The following is a 24,840-nucleotide window of genomic DNA, read 5'->3' as shown; positions in this document are numbered from 1 at the left end:
CCTTGGTCGAGCGGATAGGCTGCTTCGTGACGCTCAAGTACCGTGGTACGGAGTATAATTAGGTGCTGCCCCTGGTTAGTCCTAGGTATTATTAGGTACTGAGCAGGTACGCATTACGGGGCACAGGGAGGCAGGTACACTCAATCAATACAGTAAGTACAGCGCATTGTACGGAGTAAGTACGGAGTACAAGCACGGCATTACAAGCAAGTACGCATGTACGGAGCACACGCAAGTAAATACACCCAATTGTTACAGCGCATTGTACGGAATACGGAGTACAAGCGCGGTATTACCAGCAAGTACGCATGTACGGAGCATAGGCAAGTAAACACGCCCAATTATTACAGCGCATTGTACGGAGTGCTGCAGGTACAAGCACGGTATTACCCCGGGCGCACATGTAAAAACCAGTGCGTGCATATGTACATGTACTTGGGCTCGCGGTGACCCGCACCTGCTGTCTGGTGTACATGTACTTTTGCCTGCTGCGCGAGTGCCATTGTGCTACGGTGACTCATCGTGGGGAGAATAAACAAGAAAACATCGGCAGGCAGCAACGGCGGCAACGGCATCGGCGGCGGATTGCTTCTTTTCAACTCTTTACTTTTCTTCCAAAACATCTGGTCTCACACACTCTGCATGACTAGCGGTCATTGCCGAAATACGAATGTGCGTCGTCGCTCGAGCGGTGCTGCTCCGGGTGAGCAGCTGAACCTCCAGCACCCTCCTCCGTCCTCGTCGCGTGTAGAGTGCGTGTGCGGTTGCGACGGCGGTCAGCAAGCGCCGCCACCACCAGCCAGCCGTCAACTCGCCGTGCTTGTGCGCCGTGGCGAATGGTGGGTGCCGGTGCTGGTGATGATCCGTGCCACCCTCGTCGGCGGCACCCTGTCGCGGCGGCCTGTTCGCTCGTCTGCTGCTCATCAGATGCTATAATCGAAACGAATCAATGATTCGATGAAGCATGATTGAAATAACGCAAGCCGCCGATGCCTGTCCTGCCCCGAGCGCGAGGTCGCCGCCGACGGCCTGGGTGCGGACGAGGCCAAGCAGATCCGAAACACGTCGGACATTTAGCTGTCCTCGTCGGGCCTCGCCCCTACCTCGGGCGGAATGGTCGGTGCGTGGCCGATAAGCGAGCGCACTCCAACTCGTCGGGTTGGCACGACATCACTATAACCACGACACGATGGGAGGTATTATGAGCAAGCGTTCAAACGATGTTTCGTATGATGCACACAGGCGTGCATATTGGCACACGTACCTCGTGATCCGAAGCACGTCGGAAAGCAGCACAAGCGTGGGCGGGCGACACCTGAAGGAGAACCATGGCCCCACAGGCGTACGCGGCGGCCAACGAGTCTCTCACACACACACACACACACACATATGTACTTGTACACGCATGTACTTGTTGTACAGTAATTATGTACTTAAGTAAGCAAGTGTTACTGTACTAGGTATGTAAGTATTCGTACATTCTCGAACAGCGTAGACCTACAGTACAAGCAAGTACTCGCGCGCTACGGAGTACAGCAAGTGCTGGGCAAGTACAGTACTCGCGCGCTGCAGCAAGTACTAGGTAATTACCGAGTCCTGCTACTCCGTACTCCGTACGGAGTACAAAGTACAACGAAAACTCCATCCATCGACAGTACCATGTTTGCGTGCGCAATTGAGCACGCAAGTACTCTGTACCTCGACGCGCCCACATGCCGTGCGCGGTGGCAGGTAGTGGGTACGGTGGCAAGTGGAGCCGTCAGCCAGTCGTTCAGCGGCTGGGCTCGCTCGTTGGCTGTCGGGGCCCTCGAATCGCGATGTGCGGTGGACCCTGTTCGCTGCGCCTTGTCTCTCCATTCCCCTTCATTTCGGCCATTTGCGAAGGAGCGCGTCGTAGCAGTCGCGGCATCATGGCAGAGACGGGCGCCCTCCAGCGCCCTCGCGCAGCCGCTGTGCCGTCGGGGTGCTCGCGGCTCAGCCAGCGGTGCGGCGCCGGAGCCGAGTGCGCACGAACGGCACGCCGACACCGAGCACCTCGTGGGCCAACCCAGCCCGGCGGAAGATGCCAACAAGTAAGGACGAGCAGAGATGCCGTCGTACCGATAGTAGACTGATGGCGACGCCTCCGCATGTGCCCAAGGCCATCTCCAACCGTCACGTACGATGCGTTGCCGGCCGTGGCCCGGCCGTTGGAAGGGGAGGAGCGCTATCACAGGCCCAGGCCGCCGCCAGCACCGGATGGGAGCTGCCTGGCGCGGGCCACGCAAAGATACCACACCCCACCCCTCCCTGCCCCCATAGATGCATGAGCCCCGCCGCCCAGGTCGAGAGCGTTCAGTATCGCCCCCGCCCACCTCTCCTCCGCCCACCTCCCATCCGCCGCCCCCCCCTCCCCGGAGGGCCTCGTCCACCACGACAGCTGCCGCTACGGCGCTGGCCAGGCAGGCCTCGTTATAGCGCTACCCGCGGCTCTGATTCCCTACGACGCATGAGGGAGGGGGGGTGCGAGGCGACGGTCGATCCACCCGGGTGAGCTGCTGGCAGCCAGGCATGCGCACACCAAAGTTATACTGGCCTACCGTACTCGACGAGCCCAGTCCTGGTGGGCTCGTGGTAGCGGCTTAGCTTGTGCACGAGTATAAGTAAGTACTTACGCTTACTTACATACAGCAGGTGTGCGTGTACCGTACAGTACTTGGTTGCGCATGCAAGTACTCCGGACCCCGTACTCCGTACTTACTTGTCCTCAAACCCGTAATTATAGTGCCCTCCAAGTACCGTGCTTGGGGGTAAAAGCGCGGCCGGCACATCTTGATCAAGCCAAGGCAAAGCAGGCCATGCCACTCGTCCGTGGGTCTAGCATGGTGAAAGTATGCTTGAACACAAACGAACGCCAGAATGACTCCCCATGTAACAACAGAACAGGCAGACCCTTTCATCCTTCCTCGCACCCCCCACGCCCCCCCCCCCCCCCCCAAAGCCCCCATCCCTCCCCCTACGAGTACTTACTTTCTTACAGCTGCAGCGCAGTGGAACGGACCTCTGCGGCACTCCGTACCTGCACTTTATAATATCCCTCCCACCCCCTTCCCACATATTCATCGTGCGACCCATCCGATTTTAACAACCATCTTCCAACCACTGCAACCGTCTACATTTGAACTCGACCAAAAGCTGCCTCCCCTTCTCCTCGCAGCATCTCTCGAAAAGAAAAACTCGTCGTTGTCGATCGCATCGGTTCGTCTTGGGGTATCCAAGACCAGCTCGACAACGCCCCAACGCCCCGTCGACCTCGAAGACGCGGGTCCGTCAGCCTCTCAGGTAGCGACGAAGCTACCTACCTACCTACCTACATACCTCTACCTCTACCTCGACGTCCTCCGCATCGTCCACGTGCCCGACAGAGCAGCAACCGGCGTCGGACAACGGGACGGCGAGATCGATTGTCTCCCTTCTCGCTACGCATAGCGAGCCCAACTGCCCACGCCGCAAATACAAGGCAGGACACACGAGCACAATGCCCACCCGACCACCCACCCAGCACTTTGGCTCCTCCTCGTCGTCGTCGTCGTCATCGTCGTCGTCGACATCCTCATCAGACTCCGAGGTGCCCGCCGAGCCCTCGTCGATGGGTTCCTATCGACGCACCATGGAGTCGACGCCCGTTCGCCCCATCGCCTCGGTCGAGGTGCTGCGCTGCATGCGTTGTGCCCGCTCGGTCGAGGCGACGACGACCGACGACGTCAGCTCGACGGGCATGGTCCGCATCGCCCACAACCTCTACTACTGCGAGCGGTGCGCGAAGATGGTGGGATACAAGTAAACGGTGCCCCTCGGGAACCAGGACGCGGACTCGACGGCAAGCATGCGCTCGTTCCCGCACACGACAGCGTGCCACCAACCATTTGGGCTGGCAGTTGCATCCGTGGCCTGTTCCCCATCTCCCCATCTAACACGACAGTCGGCACCACCCCCACCTCTCCCTCGACGAGCCAAAAAAAAAATGATACCCCCGAAGCGATACCCTTTTTTCGTTCTTTATTTCTCCATTTCTTTTCCAGCAGCGTACCAACCCATCGGGCCCACGGGCATGAGATGAGCCCTCTCTGCCCAGGCGATTCCGTTGGACGAACTGGTAATGCCCCCCCCCCCCCCCCCCCCCCGAGCCGCCAAGACGACGGGCCGGAGAGGCCAATGGGGCGCACCACATTCCTGCCACCCCTCGTCTCGTTTCATGGCGGTGGAGGCGACGAGCCTTGACCGGCCAGGCACCGGCCAAGCACTGGCAGGGCAGCAACGCCGTTGGACGAACCGGGGCCCCTATGGGATTCGACTTTTGATTGACCTGCCCACACGGGGCTCGTCGAGGCAATCGGCTGGTCGGCCGACACACGTCTTGTCGCCCCGGATTCGAATCAGCACCCAACACCCCCGCTTCCTTGCGGCTGGCTGCCAAGGACAGGAAGCGGCCCTCCCGTCACCTTCACCAGTCACCTTCACGCACCCCATGTACGGTGCGACACGGCCGACGGCGGCCCTCCGAGACGTCGTGGCGAAAGGGGTCTCGTGCAGCGGCGCCGCGGCGACCCTGGTCCCCTTCCGTCACGTCAGCTGACGGCGAGCATCGGTCTTTGACGTCCCTGCCCGCGCGGCGAGGCGGCGGCGATGCGGTATCCGCCCAGCCGGCCTTGCCACCGCCCCCGCGACCTTTGCACGATGCATGGCATTGGACGCTCGTTGCCTACCGTGACGGCGGCGCCCATGGTCGGCAGCTCGTGCGGTGCGTGGGAAACGGATCGAAACCCACGACGGCGCTTCGGCTTGCACAACCCTCTTTGCTGCCTCTCGCGCCTTGCGCCGGGATGCGAGGCGTCGCGAGGGCAGACGCCGGCAAAAATGCAAGACGGGGCACGGGAGCTGCCAATCTGGCTTGTTTCTACGGCGCGGCGCGACGGATTGCTAGATAGATGATGAATGAGAGACTCATCCCCACTTCCACGACAATGACGACAATGGCTGACGTGCATGTGTGCGCGGGTGCCCTCTTGTGCGTGCGTGCTGCTTGCCGGAATGCCACGTACCGCTCGCTCACTCCATGGCAAAGGGCGTCGGCACGCCAGCATGCAGGGCGAGGGCAATGCCATTTCACGCAACCGAGGTGGCTGCGGCACTCCCCTCGAAAGGCGAAGCACGCGTAGCGCCATCCAACACCACTCGCCTCCGAAGCGCAAATCGCGCATTGTGTTTTTTTCCCCCTCTCCTTTGCGTCGCCGTTCGCACCTTGTCCTCGCCGTGACCGGGCCGTGCAAGCTGGCCAACTGGATGGGCCCCTGGAGTTTAGCTGCGGAATGCCTGAATCGCACTCGGGCGTGAAATGAAACGAGGGTTCGCGCTGGCTCCGGTGGAGAACGACGGTCAAACGGGTTGAATGGTAATTATGCCAATCAAAACGAAGTGCCGAAGCTGACCTGATGGCGCTCCGTGTTGACGATGGTTAGAGTCAGGACTGACCAGAGTGCACACGTAATTTCTTGCCTGCACGAGTCGTGGAGGACTTGTTCGCGTGCGTGCATGCAGGTACCTGCGCACCCACAGCACGCCGACGAGTACATGTTCGGCAAGTACTTAACTACAAGCGTGGAAACTATTTTTGGCTCGCTTCTCCATGACAGAGGGTGGGAGGGTCACCCTCCAGCATTGACCCAGCATTGATCCAGGCGGGGACCGGGGGAGGGGCCTTTGTTCGCTGAGCCAACCAGCCCTGTGTTCGGAGGCGAGGGGGGGTGTGTGAAGGCGCGGGCCTTGGCAGGCACGGCGAGGTCCGATACTCCAAGAGCAAAGAAGAAAAAAACCGACGAGCAAGAGGGCAAGCATGATGAGTTACCGTACGACTGCGGGTTGCTCCGTATATGCATGGAAACGACTCTGTACGCACGAGTGGGCGCCGAGGATGCATATCGGCCTTCGTCAAGCAGGCCCGGTCGGGTGGCACCAACTCGTACGGAGGTGCCAAGCAATTCATCCGAGCCAGAAAAGGCTCGGCACGAGAATGGCTCACGTTTGCGGCGCAGTTTTTATCATTCCTTCATCGACGTATTCGATGCGATGAATGAGGATTGTGGCATGGCCATGACGGTACCGATGATGAGGACAAGTACGAATAACGTGCAACAATGTAGATACAAAGCAGAGCAGCCCCGCACTTGCGCCTGGAGCGCGCCCAAGTACAAGTAATTATTACCTGGAGTGCACCTACATGTGCCTGGAGTGCACCTACATGTGTCTGGAGTGCACCTACAAGTAAATGCCTAGAGTGCACCTACATGAACCTGGAGTGCACCTAATACTCCGTACCAGTGCAAGTAATTGCCTGGAGTGCACCTACTTGTACGGAGCAAGTAATTGCCTGGAGTGCACCTACTTGTACAGAGCAAGTACATCTGATGCCAATGTACATGTATACCTAGTACGGTAGGCCTAGGTCAGACGGTGCCCGCCATACTCACCACCAGGGAAGTACCTGCAAGAACAGTCACCGTACATCGGTATCATCGGGACATGGTATGCAGGGATAGGTGTACTGACAAGAATGCGCCCGTGTACGGTACATGGCCCTATTGTTTTCACATGTGGCCAAATATAGCAGATGCGTGTACTCTGTGCGAACCATGCACATTCAAACCCGGCATGTTTGGCGGACGGCATTCGTTAGTACTAGACCTAGTAGTATTCCGCACAGGTACGTGTTTTGTATCTGAGGCGTGACATTCCAAGCAAGTGCTGCAGCCTGTCCCTTGCAAGTGCTGTAATGCACCAGTACGGAGTAATGTGAGCAGGCATGTCTGCTAGTACTGTAGTCTGTACCTATCAAGTAGAGAGTTACGGAGTACTCCAGACCTACTACTTACTCGCATACTCGTGCCTGTACTATGACAGGTACACGCCAAGGCACTCGCGCAGCACTGCCGCTGGAGATGGTGTCATTGTGGCAGCACTCGTGCCCCCAATGCACATGCTCGTGCATGGACTGTAGGAGCCTGCGGATCCCCGCGACGACCATGTCTCGACGCCCTGCCGATCAAGGCCCGTCCGGCTGTGGTGGTTGAGCAGTCGGCGAGCGCACTGCCGCTCCGGTGCTCGTCCAAGCGTGCCATCCATCGCATGCGGCATCAAAAACGGTCGTCGGTCAGAATACGCCGCCGCCTACTTTTTTCTTTCTGCCGACGGGCAGGGGGGGGGGGGGGGGGAGGCGAGGGGATTTTCATTGGAATGCCCCCTTTTTCATTTTTTCATTGTTGGCGCCGCACTCTCTCTCGCATTGGCCTCGACTTTCGCTACCCATGCGGGCCGGGAGGGAGAGGCACAAGGAACGAGGGACGGGAGGGCGAATGCTTGAGGCAATCGGAACGTGCCATACGCATGCGCACCGAAATCCCTTGTAGGCGGAATTACCTTGTGCGCCGAATTGCCTTGCCATTACACCGAATGACCTGTATTAATACTCGCACGTTCTAGTTGGTGCGAGTATCGTCATTTACTCTGCACAGGTATCCGTGCTACTGTTTTGCCGGCATGTCATACCTGCTAACCCGCTGCTTGCCTTTTCCAGCGCAGTGCTCGCATCTACCAAGGCACCTGGCCAACTGCCCTCCGTACTCCGTACAAGCGAAGCGAATAGGCAGCGAGAAATGCCAATGTGCTCACGAATGTTCAGGTGCTTGCTCCGTACGAAGCGAATAGGCAGCGGGAAATGCCAATGTGCTCACGAATGTCCAGGTGCTTGCTCCGTAGGAGCACTGTCCATGGCTGTCGCTGGCAAGGAATCCCTCCCCCACGCAACATGTGCAAACTGGGCAGTGCTAGGCATAGGCATGTGCACGTAGCTCATCCACACGTAAGAGCGCCGGGCAACTCTGCATCCATCCAACCCTAGGATGCGTGGGAGTGCATGTAGACGTCTTTCATGTTGCGCGTAGAAGCATCCAACAATGGCACCTACAACGACCACGTGATACGAGAGTACTGGAATGTGCACTGTGCACTGCCGCGGCCACTGCCGGCTCGGATTCCGTGCACAGTGCACGACCGGCAAAGATCGCGTTGCGACACTGGGCATGCACCGCCAGTTGCCGGCATGCCACACAGTGTCATCTGGCCACGGATGCGGACACGGATACGTCATGCATCACCTCGGGCCTGGGCGGAAATGTTGAGCGCGACAGAACGCGGCCACCTCGGGCCGGGGAGGTCTTGCACCTTCCAAGTACGTGCAAGCCGTGTCTTGGGCCCGGCCTGGGGAATGTTGCTCCTCCGAGGCGCCCGACGTCATAGGTCTCAGGCTGCGACGCGAGGCATTCGAAGCCGCTGGCTACTGCCGAGGTGCGACATGGCAGAGCCGGCGTGCTGGCGGCCGTCGAACAAGGACAAGACAACAAATCTCACTCACTCGTCTGCAGGAGGCGGGGAGGAATTTCGTGGGCGAATGCCACGAGCCCGTCGACGAATGGCTCCTCCCAGGGAGTTTTGCGCCTTGCCACAAGCGCAAGCATGCACCGTACCCGTACGCCGGGGGGGGGGGGTTGGACTGGCAGGAATCCAAGTCCGGTCCAGCGGGCAACTGTGCTTGCCGTTGCGTGTGGCGAATACTCTGGTGCTCTTGATCGCGGCGTGTGCCTCGAACTCTCTGGGACATGCTTCTCGACCACCAAACCTTGGCAGCGATGCCGAGGCCGACGGCCAAGGAAGCGCGTACCGATGGACGGCGGCCATGCCCGCGAGATCGTGAGCCTCGCCACCGCCGCAAGCTCTTCCGGACACAGCATCAATCTCGTAGCACTCGCACTCGCACTCGTCCCGTGCCGTCCCGATGCAGTGCTTGGAGCGGCTGTGGAGAGAGAAATACCGGATACGGAGGCAGGCCTTTGCTGACGGAACGGCGTATTGTGCAGCGCAGGAGAGCGGTGTACACGTACATGCAGTCACGCTCGATGCGCGCCGCCTGCATGCGAGTGTGCGTGCGTGCGACGCAGTTTGCCTTGGATGACGTCAAGCCGCCGTCGAGGTGCAGCATCCGACGAGGTGAAATGCTGCTAGCATTGATGGGCATGCGAAGCCATGCTGCCGGACATGCGCACACTCCCGTCGATGTAACCCTGGAGTGGTGCTGTCCTGCATGAGCATGTCGTTGGGCATCCACGGTCGGGAGCCGGCGGGGCGTCGGTCGCCGTGAGAGAGGGGGCAAGCGGCGCTCCGAGCCGCCGGATGACTTGCCCCGCCGACAACGGCGCCGGTGCCGGACCGTCGGTGGGTCGTTTGCTCTCATTCGCCGTTCTCCGAGCCGCCGTGCTCCGAGCCGCCGTCCTCGTGCTTCGGTAGCGGCGATTTTCTCGCCAGCGCCGGCCCCCAAGTCACACCAACACACCACCGTCGTCACACACGAGTGACTATTGTTCCTATTTCACCACCTCTCACCAGCCCCTCGACGCACTCGCTCCTCAACGCATTCGCCCCTAGGCGCCCGTCATCATGGCTTATTCGCCCACAAAGTCCACCACTGGTTCGTGCCATCAAATCGACAGTCGACAAGAGTGTGTCGCTGGACTCGGAACGGCGGCGACAGACCCCACGGTCTGGTCGGAGGCGTCAATCGCGTGTGCATGGGTGCATGCACCAAACAGATGCTCCGTACTGCTTTTGTGAGATGTGTTGGGAGATGCCTCCTGTACACGCTGCCATAGCAACTCCATTCACGTATGTGGTATATCCAAACATCCATGCAAGACCCTCCCGTTGTCTCCCTGTACGCTCTCCATTGTCCCATCAAACTCGCATGTGCCCTGTCCTTCCGACCGACCAACGCCGTGCTCCCTATATGATGCTGATAGTCTGCAAATTCCGTCGGTCGCTCCGCGCGAGGTCGTGCCGCTTCTAAGGCGCGCTCCCCACCTGCCGGTACGCCGCCGGTGCCTCCGCTTCCGCCTCGGCCGCCGCTCAGTCTTCCATCTTCACGTCCGTGCTCTTGCCCAAGTTTTTGAGCAGATAGCTGCGCTTAAAGTATTCGTTCGGGTGGACGATGGACTCGAGCTGGTTCGACGTCATGACGCCCTCGTCCTTGGCCAACTTGATCTCCGCTTTGTGTATGTGCTCAAACACGCTGGAGGAAACCCGACGAGAGGGACGAGGTTAGCCGGCGATGGCCAGGTGGGGAGGGACAGGGAGAGGGAGAGGGAGAGGGAGAGGGAGAGGGAGAGGAAGAGGGAGAGGAAGAAGGGGAGGAAATAAGGGAGGAAGTAGGGGAGGAAGGGTGGGCGGGAGGACGCGGGCGAATGCGAGGGCAGAAACACGAGACGCCGGCACGTACCGGTTGCATGCCATGTGGTACTTTTGCTTGTCCTTGTCCTCCTTGATGCCCTGCAGCACCGACCGGTCCGTGACGGCCATGGACTGCATCAGCGACGTGAGGTTCTCCATGTTGAAATGCCTGTACGGGCACCCGTGCGCCTCGCCGGGCCCGGGCGGGTGCTCCGTCAGGATCTTCTGGCAGCTAAAGGGACTGTAGCCGCCGCCGCGTCGGTTCGAGTCTCCACCGACGTCGCCGTACGAGTGCCGGATGTTGTACCGGTACTCCTTGTTAAAGGTGTCGTCGGTGACCTTGTGGAAGCTGTTGCGCCAGAAGAGCAGGCACTCCTCGAGGTTGAGGCCGATGCCCTTGAGGAACAGCGTGTACTGCAGCCGGCCGTAGTGCTTGAGGTGCGCGTCGCGCCGCAGCGAGCGGTGGAGGTGCGACATGCAGGCGGGAAAGTGCTGCGAGAGGCCATCGACGTTGGCCGCCGTGATCTGGGCGCCGTCGGGCGCCGACGTGCTCGAGACGTAGGTCGAGTCGGGCGTGACAAAGTTTTTCGAAATGTGGTTGAGGATCGGCGTCAGCCGGTCGTCCTCGTCCAGCCGCGGCAGCGCCCGAGCCGTCAGCTGGCCGTCGTCGAGCATGCCGTTAGCCCTTGCTTTCAATCACGCCGTTCGCCTTTGGCCCGCCCGCTTACCTCGAGTTGCCGCTCGAGCCGCGAGGTGAACTCGGCGACGACCATGCTCGACTGCTCCCTCCCGGGCACAAAGGCCTTGCCGTGCTTGACAAAGACGCGCCGCTGCTCGACGAGGTCGGGCACGCGCTGCCAGTCCACCTTGAACCAGCTGTCGTCGTCGGCGGCGCCCTTCTTGGGTCCCATGGCCAGGAGCTCGTCTCGGTGCTCGCGCCTCTCGTCGTCGCCGACGGATTCCCACCAGTCGAGGTCGAGGCCCGAGACAAAGGCCGATCGCTCGCCGAGGTCGTCGCTGCCGAATCGCATGCGGAAGAGCATCGTCTCGACCCGGCCGAAGCGACGGCGAAGGTCCTCGGTCGAGGAGAAGGCGAGCCGCAGGATGAAGTGGCTGTAGTGATCCTTTTGCCTCTGCGCGGGGAGCTTCGTCGAGCCCGAGCTGTTGCTGTCGAGCGGCAGGTACTTGTCGAGGATGGGCTTCATGTGCGACGCCGTCTCGGCCGCCGACTTGTTGCGGAACGAGCACGCCTCGAGCTCGGCGAGGACTGGCGAGGGGTCAGCGGCTTCTCGTCGCCCTCGCTGCCGGCCGCCGCCGCGCGGGAGTCAAACCTCGGAGGCGGTCGATGGCCCATTGCTCAAACTGCTCGAGCGTGATGTCGGCCGTGGGCGCGTCGGTGTAAAAGTTGAGACGGTGAGGATACTCGGCATCCTTGTACTGGGGCGTGGCGAACTGCCTCTTCCGGTGGTCGACGACGTTGCGTCGCTTCGGATCGATGCGGTTGTAGTCGTGTCGCAGCATTCTGCCGGTTGCCTCGGGGGGCGTGCGGCCGTCGATGATGGATGGGGCGGATCGAGGACGGGGGAAGGGTAGCGGACGAGGTGACGAGACGTCACAGGTCAAGCAAGTCACTGGAGGCAGACGTGATGGAGGTGAACGAGGTGGGAGACGCGACAGGACGCGTTAAGGTGCGGGGCACCCATTTAGGGTGACGGCCAATGAGGTGCGGCTTCCGTGACAGTCAGCAAGCAGGTCCCAGAGGGGCAGGCGGTGTTGGTCCTGCGGGCTCTTGATGGAGCGGCAGGTGTCCCCGCCTAGTACGGAGGTACTTGTACTTGTACTTGTGCACACCTGCCGTAATCGGCACTACTTACTCCGTACAGTAGTTATGTATTACTTACTTATCTAGGTACTACTTACTTAGGTGCCTTAGGTACGAGGTATGTGCAGCGCACCACGGGGAGCCGATACTTGTCGTACGGTACGGTCCTTTCGTACTAGGTACGCTGTACAGTACGGAGTACTCCGTAGGTGTGTCATCATTCCACCAAGAACAGGGCACAGTGCAGTGGGTGTACGGAGGATTACAGCCTACTAGGTACTTACAGTGCTCCGTACAGAACTTGCAGTATGATACCAAGTGCACGTACTAGGTAACTGGTACCCAAAGTACGACTACTCTACGGAATAGTGCTTGTACGCTGCAAGTACAGAACATGTTGCAAGCAAGTAATACATGAACGGAGTGCAAGTAACACACCTACGTACATTGACACATTTGTAGGCTCACGGGCTTTGGCCATTAGGCGACTACAAACTCAATGTTCATATCATACAGGCAATGAAACAAGTACGCATAGGTACTAGATACGGAGAACCTAGGGTTGGTTGTACCTATCGCCGACGAGGTACAGCGTCATCCATACCTAGTAGGCAGTACTCTTCCTCTGCCACTGCCAGCCGCAGACCTGGCACCAATTCCGTGCAATCGCCCGTCTACGTTCTGGGGAGCGCTTCCGTCACTTGTCTGATCGCTGTCAAGGCCAATGAAAGTATTGGACGATTGTTATTTTTGACATCATGACGGCAGGAGAGACGTTGCACCACACGATGCATTTGCACGTACTTTATTCGATGCGCATTCCTGCGCTGACATGGACGCAGCGGTCACTCGGCATTCAATCGGCATACCGTCGCAGGACGTGTTGGCGGCCCGACGAATCCTCGGACCCAGCCGGATCGGCACCGAATCAAACTGTGGAGTACTCCCGTCCGGGCCGCGGTGTCAAGGTGGCCAAGCTATATATTCGCTGCTCACAGGCAGCAGCAAACCGGTATCCCTCTCCGTACACCTGCACACCTGTACGGATCGGCACATGCGTCCTGTGCAAGCCCGCCTACGCAGCGCGAAGATGCATCTGCCAGTACCGTGCATCGCATAGCGGTAAGCTCGTCTTTCAGCTGCGTCCTGCCATGGCCAGACTCATTTGACCCTCCTGACTCTCTTGATTCACTCTCCTCCCCCTCTTCCTCATTCGGTCCGACTCAAACTTGACTCTCCTGACTCTCCTGGCTCTGCCGAGGGCTCGATTAAACCCCAGAGTGGTGCGGCTCCTGCATGTGTGCTTCGGCCAATGGCAGTTGCTGAATGACGAGCCACGCGCAAAATGTACGACGCAAGTGGTCTGCAGCAGGCCAGGCATAACAGTCGCCAGATGATGATGCACTGATGTCAGTGGAAGGAATCGCTACATACTGTACGGAGTACTCCGCACATAACTGTCGTTTGAATGCCTCCGCAGTGCAGCATGACCGCTCAATGTAGAGCCAGGACAAACTGCTTACATATATACATGTATAGGTGCACACTTTGCGTAAAAATATACTCGTGCGAGAACATAGCTTTTCCAATTAGCTGTCCCCAACGCCCTGAAGCGCACATGGAGGGTGCAGACGAGAATGGAACGAAGCGTTGCGCAGCTTGTCTCGAATGACATGCCCAGTGCAGCCGTGGGGCGAACGGAGGGCCTTGAACGACAAGGGACACAGCAGAGATGCTATACTTGCATGCAAGTGGGCGGTCAATAACTAAGCATTACTTGCTTTCCTGCGCATGCATGCGTGTATGCATGTAGTACATACTTGTGCGTCTCCCCTTGCATTTGTGTACATCTGCGAATGGACCTGCATTGTCTGTATATGCATGTGCCGATCCGCCTACCTACCCAAGAAACCAAGCACCAGACGGGCACGAGCATCGGCAACAGCAGTGATTCCAGCACTTTGTCCGCCGTTGGAGTCATTGAGTGAGTGTTGATAATGAATGCAAGTACATGTACTCGCCTGTAATAGTACACCCCAGTCCGTGGGGATACCGGATTCAATGTACCTACCTGGTACTCCGTACCTAGTTGTACTATTCCTCCTCCCATGTATTGGAATTCCTAATTACAGAGTGCTTGAATGCCCGTCCATCCAGCACGTACATGTGATAATAATGATTGCTTACATTGAGCACGCCGTAAGTAAGTTGCAAGTGCACCTACTTGTACATGTACTGAAGAACGGAGTACAAGTATTGCACGGAGTACAAGTATTGCACGGAATACAAGTATTGCGCGGAGTACAAGTGCTGCACGGAGTAATACTGCGTGGAGTAATGCTGCACGGAGTAATACTGCACGGAGCACTGTACGGAGTAATACTGCACGGAGCACTGTACGGAGTAAATACTGCACGGAGCACTGTACGGAGCACTCCGTATACTTAAATACTTGCTTGCCCCTACCATACCCGTGCTTGTACATAGGCAAGTAAGTACATGTACTATACAGTAAGTACTTGCCAAACTCGCAACAACAAGCTGGCGGCCAACTCGCCATTTTGCCGCCCCCCCGAGTCCCCAGTTTTGCCCCGCTTCCCCACCAGGAAGGCTCCGTCGATACTTGGCAAGGGTAGAAATGCACAAGTACAGTACATGCACAATCGCCGACCATTCAACGGCTCGTCATGTACCTGCATGTACTTCGTACAAGTACTGTACTTGTGTCTTGCCAAATCACTCCGGGGCACCTGCCAATGTGCTCCATTCGTGTTGCCCCGAGCTCGCGGCAGGAGCTACAGTACGTACTTGCACGTTCAGTACGCACATGAGCTGTACACCACACCCTAGTGCATGTACCGGTACCGGCGCCTACTTTGTCGCTATTGTCCTTCACGGCAGCGCCATGCACGCGCTGTGGTAGAGAGCAAGTACGCGGACGGTACATTCACTTACCCTGCGATGCGTCTACTTGCAGCATGTGCACCGACAAGTACATGTACAAGTCCGTGTGCCGTAGGCGCCGCCATCTGCTCCACATCGTTGTGCATCGGCCAGAAGCTGCCACTGCCACGGGTCCGCTCCCAAACCTTCCGCCGACTGGTTGGGAAGTCGCACTCGACTACCGAACCGACACCGACTACTTCTCGTCCTCGACCCCATTCCATTTCGCCCCATCGACATCACGACACGACACGAAACGACACGACACGACGCAACGCCCACGACGCCCTTCCACTCCTTCGCCGCCATCGACACGGCAAAACACCGCCCTCATGTCCTCGTTATAGAAGCGAGCCACTCGTCGCCCTCTCGCTCTCCTCGACCTCGCCCCCCCTGCCTCGCCACCTCCCGACACTCTCCTGCGAACCGCACCTTCACGCCTGCCGACGCCGACACCCGTGCTCGAAGCAAGGACGCATCGGGCTCCAGCAAGGTCCCTTGCGCACTTGTAGGCGCCGGATCCCGGCCGTCTCCAAGGGACCGAGTCTCGTGCACGAGCGAGCCGGAAGCCAGCCGGCGCGGAGCGAGGGGTAGGCAGGCCGTCCGCGCAGCCATGACCGGCGCGCCCGCCTCCCGATTGATGACGGCCATGTTCAACGACATGACCCGCTCCGAAGCGTCCGACGTCCCGCCCAATGCCGACACGATTTATGCCGACGTGAAGAATCCCAACTCGATGCACGTCGACGTCGACGTCGTCCGTGCCAACCCCAGAGACTCCGCGGCACAGGCCGATGCCTTCGCCCCTGCCCCGTCGAACCAGCAAGCTCCGTTGCAGTTTCGGACGACCACCATCGCACCCTCGCCACCACCACCGACCGACTTGGAACCGACCAGCCACCACCGCCGTGCTTCGCGGAACGGCTGCGGCCCCGGAACACCCCTGCGCATCTCCACCGACCTTCCCGGGCCCGTGAACATCACACCCTCCCCCAGCGCCCACTGCGACGGCCCGAACCTCTCGCCGTCGCGTGCCCTGCGGAGCAAGTCCTCGAGCGGTAGCCTGCGGGCCGAGTGTGGAGCGTCGAGCCTGAAATCGGCCTTGTCCAACAGCCTCGGTTCTGCAGGCGGAACGCAGAGCGTCATCCCGAGCCCCGTCATCGCCGCCATGGGCAAAATGACACCGCTGCCGAGCCCGCTGCTGTCGAGCCACTCCCCCGGGCCGTGGAAGATGTTGAATTTTGCGCCGACGTCGCCTCCGGGCACCCGCACGCGGCTGCGGAACGTGGGCGAACCGTCGGTGCTGATCACGACGAGCGGCGAGCTGATCGAGCAGGCTGCCGTCAGCGCGTCCAAGCGCAGGATGTACGCCAACTTGGATTCCGCCCACGGCACCGAGGCCGGCAAATGCCATCATCCGCAGCCCCCGAGCCACGGCAAGAACCGCAGCGTTAGCGAGTACGTTCCGGACCACATCGTTCCCCCCCAGCGGCCCGTCGCCGTCTCTGGATCGCATGCCGACGTCGGCACATCCGACGGCGACGACCTCGGCATGAGGAGGGAGCCCAACTTTGCAGCCTCGCGCGGCCTCACAGCCGCCGTCGCCCAGCCGCCGACGCCGCCCGGCAGTGATTCGTCCAAGGATTTGACGGACGGGAGCAAGCCCAAGGACGGCGGATTCGAAATCTTCGAGGCGCGCACACGGGACGACGGGAAGCTGCGCCGCTGGAGAGCCCTCCGCCTGCTCGGCCAGGGCACCTTCAGCAGGGTCATGCTCGCGACGAGTCAGGTGACGCCGACGCAGGAGCCCGAGCCGACGTCCCCCTCCGAGGACGGCAAGGTTGACAGCAGGAAGCTCGTCGCCGTCAAGGTGTGCGAGCACGGTCCGCGGGGCGGCGCTTCGGAGGAGCGCGTCGAGATGAGCTTGAAGAGGGAGCTGGAGATTATGCTGAGCATTCGGCACCCGTCGCTCGTCAACCTCAAGGCCTGGAGCATAGAGCCGACGAGAGCGATCCTCGTCTTGAGCTACTGTCCTGGAGGAGATCTCTTCGACATGGCCACCTCGCATCGCGACATTCTGACGCCCCAGCTGATGAGGCGCATGTTTGCCGAACTCGTCGGCGCCGTCTGCTATCTGCACGAGAGGCACATTGTTCATCGAGATATCAAGCTCGAAAGTACGCCCCCCCCCTCCCCTTCCCCTCGCCCCCGGCACGCCTCCAATTCATCCCCAACACCCAACCCCCGTTGCCGCCTCCGCCGTTCCGCTGACCTTGGCCAGACGTCCTCGTCAACCTCACGGCCGCAGAGCTCGCCGACCCTACGGTGGACTGGACGACGTTTCCGCACTCCATCGTCACGCTCGCCGACCTTGGCCTCTCGCGCCGCATCGCCCACGATGAAAAGCTCGAGACGCGCTGCGGCTCCGACGACTACGCCGCGCCCGAGGTCATCATGGGCCAACCCTACGACGGCCGAGCGACGGATGCCTGGTCCCTGGGCGTTCTCCTCTACGCCCTCCTGGAGTCTCGGCTGCCCTTTGACCCGCACCCGGGCATGAGCGACCATCACCGGATGCGCAGTCGCACGAGCCACCGGATTGCCAGGGTCGAGTGGCGCTGGGTCGACTACGGCGGAGACGACGGCGACCACGAGGGGAGCGTGGCCAAGTTCGAGGAGCAGAACCTCGTCGGCGCCATGGACATTACCGAAGGCCTCCTGAAGCGGGCTCGAAGCCGGTGGAGCGTGGAGAAGGTCGCTTCCGAACCGTGGGTTCGCGATGCCATCAACATCGACGGCGGACACCAGTTTAAGGAGGAGGAGGACGGCGAGGAGGTGGTATGAACCCATCGAAGGCGGCCCTCTGCGGTGGCCGCGTCCTCGACCTTTCTGTGCCGCCCGTACGGCAGCGGCAGCATTCGACACTTACACCTTTTCTCGATTTCATCCGCCACTTGTTCCTTTGTTCCCTTCGAGGGCGGATTTCTCTATTGTTCTTACGTTTCAGCAGCGGTCACTGTTTACCTATACACACCTCATACGGCCGCCCTTTTTTTTTTGCCATCATGGATGGCCATTCCCATTCTTCTTGATTCTCTTTGTCATGGCCACGAGGGCATTGTGACACACGGCTTCATGACGGCGAGAGGGACAGCGTTGCTGATGGAATAGGCAACCGGCAAGGCTGGCAAGGGAAACGAAAGCAATGTACGACTCGAGTTGCGAAGAGGATGCTCGCTAGCAGGCTGGGTCTCTGAATGCAGATGATCAATGATGATGTGCCTTGCTCGGTATGTGACATGCAATCAAAAGCTGAATGGCCGCAATTACATTCTCAGGACAACTGTCGCGCCTCGTGATTGCTCAGTCGGCGGGAACGTTCTCGCGCGGAGATGCTATCAGCACACGGGACATGCTTCGCGGTAGGGGTGCAGCAACACTGCTCGTTCGTTCGAGTGCCCGTGCTTGCCTGCATGCTTGCACTTGAGTCCGTGCCCGTTGCCGTCGTGCTGATCTCTCATCGGCAGCTCTGTGCGTATCTCAGCGTCACGGCCCTTGTAACGCATCTGGCAGGCAACGGCTGGCCCTAGCCTCTGTCGGAACTCGCGACGACATGATGAGGGTCGTACGATGCAACGGCGGGAAGTGATGACGATATATGGATCGGGTCGGCCGCCGGCGAGGAGGGTGTGTGCACCCACGGCACCCGGTACGGTCACGACACGCACGCATATACACCACCTGCATGCATGCACGCATCTGCACTCTGCGTGCTTCCCAGCTGTGTACAACTACTTACGGCAGGGCAAGTACGTGTACATGGACCACTCGCCCGCACCGCGAGCGTTGGGCTTTTTGTGAATTTCCCGCCGACACGTGTGCCGGTGCGGGACAGACGACGCGGCAGGCGGAATCAGGTGGCAAAGATATTCGGACCCGGGTCGTGCGCTTATTACCTACCGGCCGCGCGCTCGCATCGGGTTCCGGCCACCTGCAGCGGCAAGGGGTCCCTTGCGAGGCCGTTGGGAGAGGATGGTGACACTTTCTCGGCATCCTCCCGGCGACCCGGACAGCGCATCCCGGACAAGGCGTCCATGGAGGCGAGGCGAGGGGGGACATGATGGCCGCCGGCATGTCACGGCAAGCCGCGCATAAGCATACTCGCGGTACTTGGCTGCGCGGCGCATAATGCAAGCACTGTATGCTGCAAGCAAGTATGTACATCCGTGTATATACAAGTACTTGCTCAGGTGTCAGTCAGTAACGACGGAGCACCTACGGAGCACCAGTAGCCCATTATACGTGCGCGCCTTATAGTGCATCATGAATGCCAGATGCACAATGCCAGCCCAAGTAAGTACTGTACTGTAGGTGTACTGGCACTGGATGGTGGGTTCAAAGGGCCGTTATAGGTACATGACAACTGTTGTGTCGTCATGATCTGCTCCGCCTGCTTTCCACATTGGACGACGGAAAAGAATCAGGAAGCCGACGGCCAAAGGAGCGCGCACGTGGGATACGGCAGGCTAGGATACCCCATTCATGCGAACATCCCCCATCCATGGCGACGTGCGTGTAGTTGTAGACTCTCCCTTCTCTCTCCCCGCCGCGGTATGTTTCTTGCGAGGCTAGGAACAACTCCATGGGGGTTAGGCGAGCCGCCGGTCGACGCATTACTCGTACTGGCACCCGAGTAAGTGCCGGCCTAAGTGCAGACCCATGAGTCCGTCAACGCGGTTCCATGCCACCTCGCGCTTCGCTCATGGGCTAGGCTACGCATCCTCGTACGCATAGGACGACGAGAGTCCGCAGCTTAGCCTTTCGCAATGGAGTCGACAAATATCCAAAGAGACTTTTTCTACGAGGCTGCTGACCGGCCTGGTTCCCGACTCTAGAACTGGCTAGCGTCGTTTGACCGTCATCTCTTGGCGGACAACGGGTATTGCCGGCTAACAAACAATGCAAGGCAAGCAACAGGCAAAGCCAACAAGCAAGCAAGCAGCCCGCCAGCGATCCACCAACCAACCAACTAACGAACAAACAAAACTCATTCCGTTTCGCACTACTCGCTCGGGGATCTGTTGGTTCCGTCGTGCACAGCACGCACAGCACGCGTACGCAAGCACTTGCGTGGGCCATGCACCTACGAGCACGAGTCCCTGTACCTGCGGCGCTCGCTGTAGGAAGCGCCTGGGTGATGATTTCCTCGACAAGTGCCACTAGCCGTAGCGGTCCTGTAGTCTTGAGCCGAAAAAAAAACAGAAGTGGATCGCGGTCCTAGTGCCCACTGAGGCTCTGCGCGCTGGCGGCTTGCTAGCAGGCCAGCCGCGTTGCTTGCGGGGAGCTCACTCTGGCCCAGATGTGCGTGTACTGTACCTATAAGTACTCCGTACTCCGTATTGTACTTGGGTTGATTACAAGCAAGTACTGTACATACATGTAAGTACTGTATACGGAGTACGGAGTACTTGTACTGGTTCAGCACACTTACGGGTATACGGAGTTGCTAATAACTAATAAGTACATACTTATACTTACTTAGGTGGTTGAGTGCAGTGTACAAGTATTACCATACAAGCACTGTGCATGCACAACTAAGTACTTGGTCATCCGCTAGCGCGCTAGTCCACTATGAGTTCTGCACCACACCTGTACTTACCTACTTGGGTGTCCAGGTGTGGAGTAATACTACGGACTTGGTACTCCGTACTTACGTACCCCGTACTTGTACTGTATTATTACTGCACAAGCACTTACATGTAGTGTGTGCCAGTAGTAAGTACTTTGCCTGTCACTGTACCAATTATGCACCGGAGCCGCCGGCATTCTGGTGCAGCCCCAGCAAACATGCAAATACAGTAAGTAAGTAATGGTGTGTGCCAGTTAGTACTGTGCAGGACAGGAGCCAAGGTATTACTGCAAGTACCGTCGTTGTATCTGCATTTGCAGGACGTGCTGTAATACAACGGCGGCGCAAGTACGGAGTATTATTACTGTATTTCAAGGACAGCAAGCACACGTACTCCGTACCGGCACCGCCATACTTTACAAGTAATTTCTTTCTTGCACCTCCTTGCGGCAAGCTTACTTGCGCCGTTCTGTGCGCTGCGGCCCGGACACTAATTTCTTCCTGGTCAGAGGCCGATTGCGACGAGGTGGTAGGGAAAGGTTCGCAGGCGTCCCCGTCTCCCGTGCGTGCGCAGGGCATCGGGCTCGCCCGTCAGCCTGTGACGCCAAGTACGTACATGCATTACTTGCTGCATGCCTCTGCGGTGCATGTGCTCGCGCGCACGCTTCGTTTCCTGCCGTTGCAGCGCCTTCGATAGTTCGGAGTAGCGTTTGGGCTGCGCCAGGATTCGGTCAGGAACAGGAAACCCGAGGTCCGGCGTGCCGTACGAATCCGTTTCACGTGCGCTTACTGTGCCGCGCAACGCGAGTGCGGCAGATGCATCGACGGCCGCTTGCTGCCATTCGTGCTGCTGGCGTCGTCCACGCCGCATCATTCACCCTTGCGGCGACTCGTGAAATCAACGGCAGACGAAGCATCGAATGCCGCTGCGGATAGGGACGGCCAACATGTAGTGCAAGCCATTACTTTGCTGCACCTGCATGCATGTACTTTTGCATCTACCGTATGCGCGTTTGTGCGGAATCTGCATCTGAATAACGGATGAAGTGGCTATCCTGCCAGTGCTGGCCCACAAGCACACTGGCCCGCAAGTACAAGTACGATTACTCCGTACTCCGTATTACCTGCAAGTACAACCAGGTACATCTACAGTAAGTACAGTGGTTGTAAGTAGGGATTACAGCACTGTACTTACTGTAGCAGTCGTGTTGTGCTATAGGCTCGGAGAACAATACTCGAACCACTCTGGCGTGGACGCTCGTAAGTTCTTTAGCGCGCAGCACCACTGCTCAAGCACTGTACAGTACTCTGACCTTGGCTGCGCTGCACCGACTTGTGCCCTCTTGTGCTGAAAATCAGCCGCCACTTCAGTTCCTCGTCGTGCATGCACAACGGACGTTCGCCGATGCGTGCAATCGCCGCCAATCTCCAGCACGGCCACGACAAAGCCCGTCGTCGCGGCGGGATTGTGCAGGTGCAAGTGTGCGTCCGTTGCCTCTGTGCTTTGTCGTCACCAGCACTGCATTCACGTCAGTGTGGTGCGTGGCGACCATGATCGACGACACAAAAAGCATCATTCTCCGCCCCAGAAGGCTCGCGCCCGTACAAGTGCTGTTCGGAGTACAGTAATAAGTACTGTGCAACTGCAGTACGTTCATACTGTATTACGGAGTAGCCTGTACCCCCGTAAGCGTCGATGTACGTACTGAACAAGCAAGCGCGGTACTGCGCTAAGCAAGCACAGTGCTGCGGAATAATAGGGTTTAATACTTACAGCACTCCGCCGTAAGTTCTTGCAGAGCTTTGCTTAGCAGGTGCCGCTTGCAAGTACGGAGTAATACAGAGTATTACAGCATGGAGACAGCACGGAGACATAAGTACGCACTCAGCACGGAGAACTTGCTCCAAGTTCCCTGCTTACGTACTGGTACTCCTTCCCGTGCATGTACTGTGTTGCTGTACCTCCGCATCCAGGGCGGCTCGCGCACCAAGTCTGGCCATGGCGGCCACCGACGGTGATTCGCGGCACCCAAGGCAAAACGCTCGACGACGGGATACGGGTAATAATAGCACTCGTATGCTGCAAGGGCGTCGAGGAAACCGACGTCCTTGCAGGCCAGCGCAGCAAGTGCTTGTACCTCCTCCGTCCCAACGTCCTTGCTGAGCCTTTTGGTTGGTCGAGGCCGGAAAGGAGCTGCTGCCCCACGCAGACCTCATCCCCGTCGCTGCAATATCGCCCTTCCTATAGGCAGGGGCCTCGCAAGTCTGTGGATGCGTCGCCGTCATGCCATTCGTTGCGCTGTCGTCACCGTACATGTAAGTACATGTAGGTGTGCTGTGGGCGAGCAGATAGATCAGTTCCATACCGCGCGCAGTGGGCACCAGGTACGGGAGAGTACTTGTAGAGTCGTGCGAGTGCGCGATCGTGCGTGCCCGTCCGCAACCCCTTGCTTGATCTCCGGCCGTCTGTCCGTCCCCGTCCGTCCGTCCGTCCGTCTGTCCGTCGTCCTCTCTTTCGTCGTCGTCGACGGCGGCGGCTGCGGCTGCGGTGGCGACGACCCAACATTCCCTGAGCCGTTGGTGCAACGGTGCTGACCTCTTCAGCAGCAGCCGAGGGTGCGCCATCGGGACGCGGCGACGATGCGACCTGAGCCAGCGGCCTCGCCTCACGCACCCACCTGGCCAGCACGCCGTCTTATCCCCCACCGACGACCGACCCCCTGCTGGCCCCGCCCCTCTTCCGCTGACAACCGGTGCCATCGGCCGGACCCCCGGCGTCGACGTGGTCAGCGCCAGCCTGGCCGCGATTCACTCGCTCAATGCACCCACCTGCCTCCGAAATCTCGAGCGAGCGAGCGAGCGAGCTCGTGACTGAGTCGCGCAGACGCCCTCCGCACCGTCGGCGCTCGCCATCCGCGGCCGCGCCGCCGCGTCGCCTGCGCCGGTCGGCACCCGTAGACAGGACTCGTGCTGCGCTGCGGTGCGCCGCCCACACCAGTCGTGGCTGCGCTCCGTCGAGGCCCACGGCTGGCGTCGTCTTCTTCCAGCACGAGCGAGCACGGGTGCTGCGCTCGCGAGCATGGCGCGCCCGAGAGCCCGTATCGCTTGCGTCGCCGTCGCGGCCGCCCGCCATCACCTAGTCGTCGCTCCGCTCGCTCGTTCGCCATGTGGTGCATGTGGCCGCGTGAGCCATGTCGAATCGTCCACCGTCGCGACCAGACAGATGCCGGCCCTTCCTCGCACCAGACCGCCAGATGGCTGGCGGGCGCGGCTCGTAGCCGTCGGCGCGCTGGTCAGCATCTGTACCGTGGCGCCGCCACGAGAGATCCGATGGCAGTGCGCTGGTGTTGATGGAAGCATCCCAGCCATTCCGCGTCCACTCGCCGCCGCTTCGCGCACCCTGAAGCCATCGTCGGTCGGATGAAAGCGGGACGGCTCTCAGCTCCGCCTCGTTTGCTCGCGCACCCCGACGTCCCTCGCACGGTGCGTGCGTCGTCCTCTGTGTGTCCGTTCGTGTCAGTGTGTGTCAGCCTGTGCTCGTCGAGAGACCGAGTCCAGAGGGGAGCGGAATCCTTCTGGAACTGCCACAGGCCCCTGGCTGTGTGGGATGCGGTGTGCCAGGGGCCGCACCACGCCGTCGTGATTGGCGCCTCTCCTCGTCGCCGATGGCTCGGTGCCATTATCACCTTCTCTTTAAGGCCCATGGTCGCATTTCCCACCCATCGCCTCCAGCTCGGTGGCTGGAGGCCCGGAAGCCCTACGTAGGCCTCCGTCGTTGCTCCGTCCTTTTTATCTTTGCTTCTCCAGCGTTTGTCCCCCCTAACCCCCCCGGTTGCCCCAGGTTGCATCCCCCCTCGCACGAATCTTGAGCACACCCCCCCTCCCCCCCCCTCCCAGCGTCGCCGCCACCGTATCGTGTTGCTCTGTCGTGTCCGCCGCTGGAGCTGCAGGAAGGGCAGCCTCGAGCTCTCTCACTTCGATCTCTCTCTCTCTCTTTCTCTCTCGCTTTCCTCACAGCGACCCCGGCCGCCAGACCTCCCCGGGCAACACTATTGCCAACCCGGCATTCTGCTTGTCCTACCTGGGTCGTCCTGCCAAGGAACTTTTGTACTTTCCTCGCTCATGCCCGCGTGGC

At 59.5% G+C, this 24,840-nt stretch overlaps 2 protein-coding genes across 2 annotated transcripts; one reads left to right on the top strand and one right to left on the bottom strand.

The window, feature by feature from the left end:
- Nucleotides 1-9,990: 9,990 nt before the first annotated feature.
- On the bottom strand, nucleotides 9,991-11,832 carry DCS_04081 (DNA primase large subunit; the record flags this gene model as incomplete). The annotated part of the gene is made up of 4 exons (XM_040801393.1): nucleotides 9,991-10,153; nucleotides 10,361-10,968; nucleotides 11,040-11,578; nucleotides 11,643-11,832. The coding sequence occupies 4 exons, from the start codon at nucleotides 11,830-11,832 to the stop codon at nucleotides 9,991-9,993; spliced, it is 1,500 nt and encodes a 499-aa protein (XP_040656426.1).
- Nucleotides 11,833-14,889: 3,057 nt separating this feature from the next.
- DCS_04080 (Serine/threonine-protein kinase PRR1) lies at nucleotides 14,890-17,920 on the top strand (the record flags this gene model as incomplete). Its single annotated transcript, XM_040801392.1, has 5 exons — nucleotides 14,890-14,933; nucleotides 14,984-15,052; nucleotides 15,111-15,137; nucleotides 15,191-17,253; nucleotides 17,358-17,920. 5 exons carry the CDS (start codon nucleotides 14,890-14,892, stop codon nucleotides 17,918-17,920), a joined length of 2,766 nt encoding a protein of 921 aa, XP_040656425.1.
- Between the last annotated feature and the right edge of the window lie 6,920 nt (nucleotides 17,921-24,840).

The sequence above is a fragment of the Drechmeria coniospora genome, chromosome 02, assembly GCF_001625195.1.
Source record: "Drechmeria coniospora strain ARSEF 6962 chromosome 02, whole genome shotgun sequence".
Classification (NCBI taxonomy): Eukaryota; Fungi; Ascomycota; class Sordariomycetes; order Hypocreales; family Ophiocordycipitaceae; genus Drechmeria; species Drechmeria coniospora.
The sequence above is the reverse complement of the archived record's forward strand: the minus strand, read 5'-3'. Positions and strand labels throughout refer to the sequence as shown.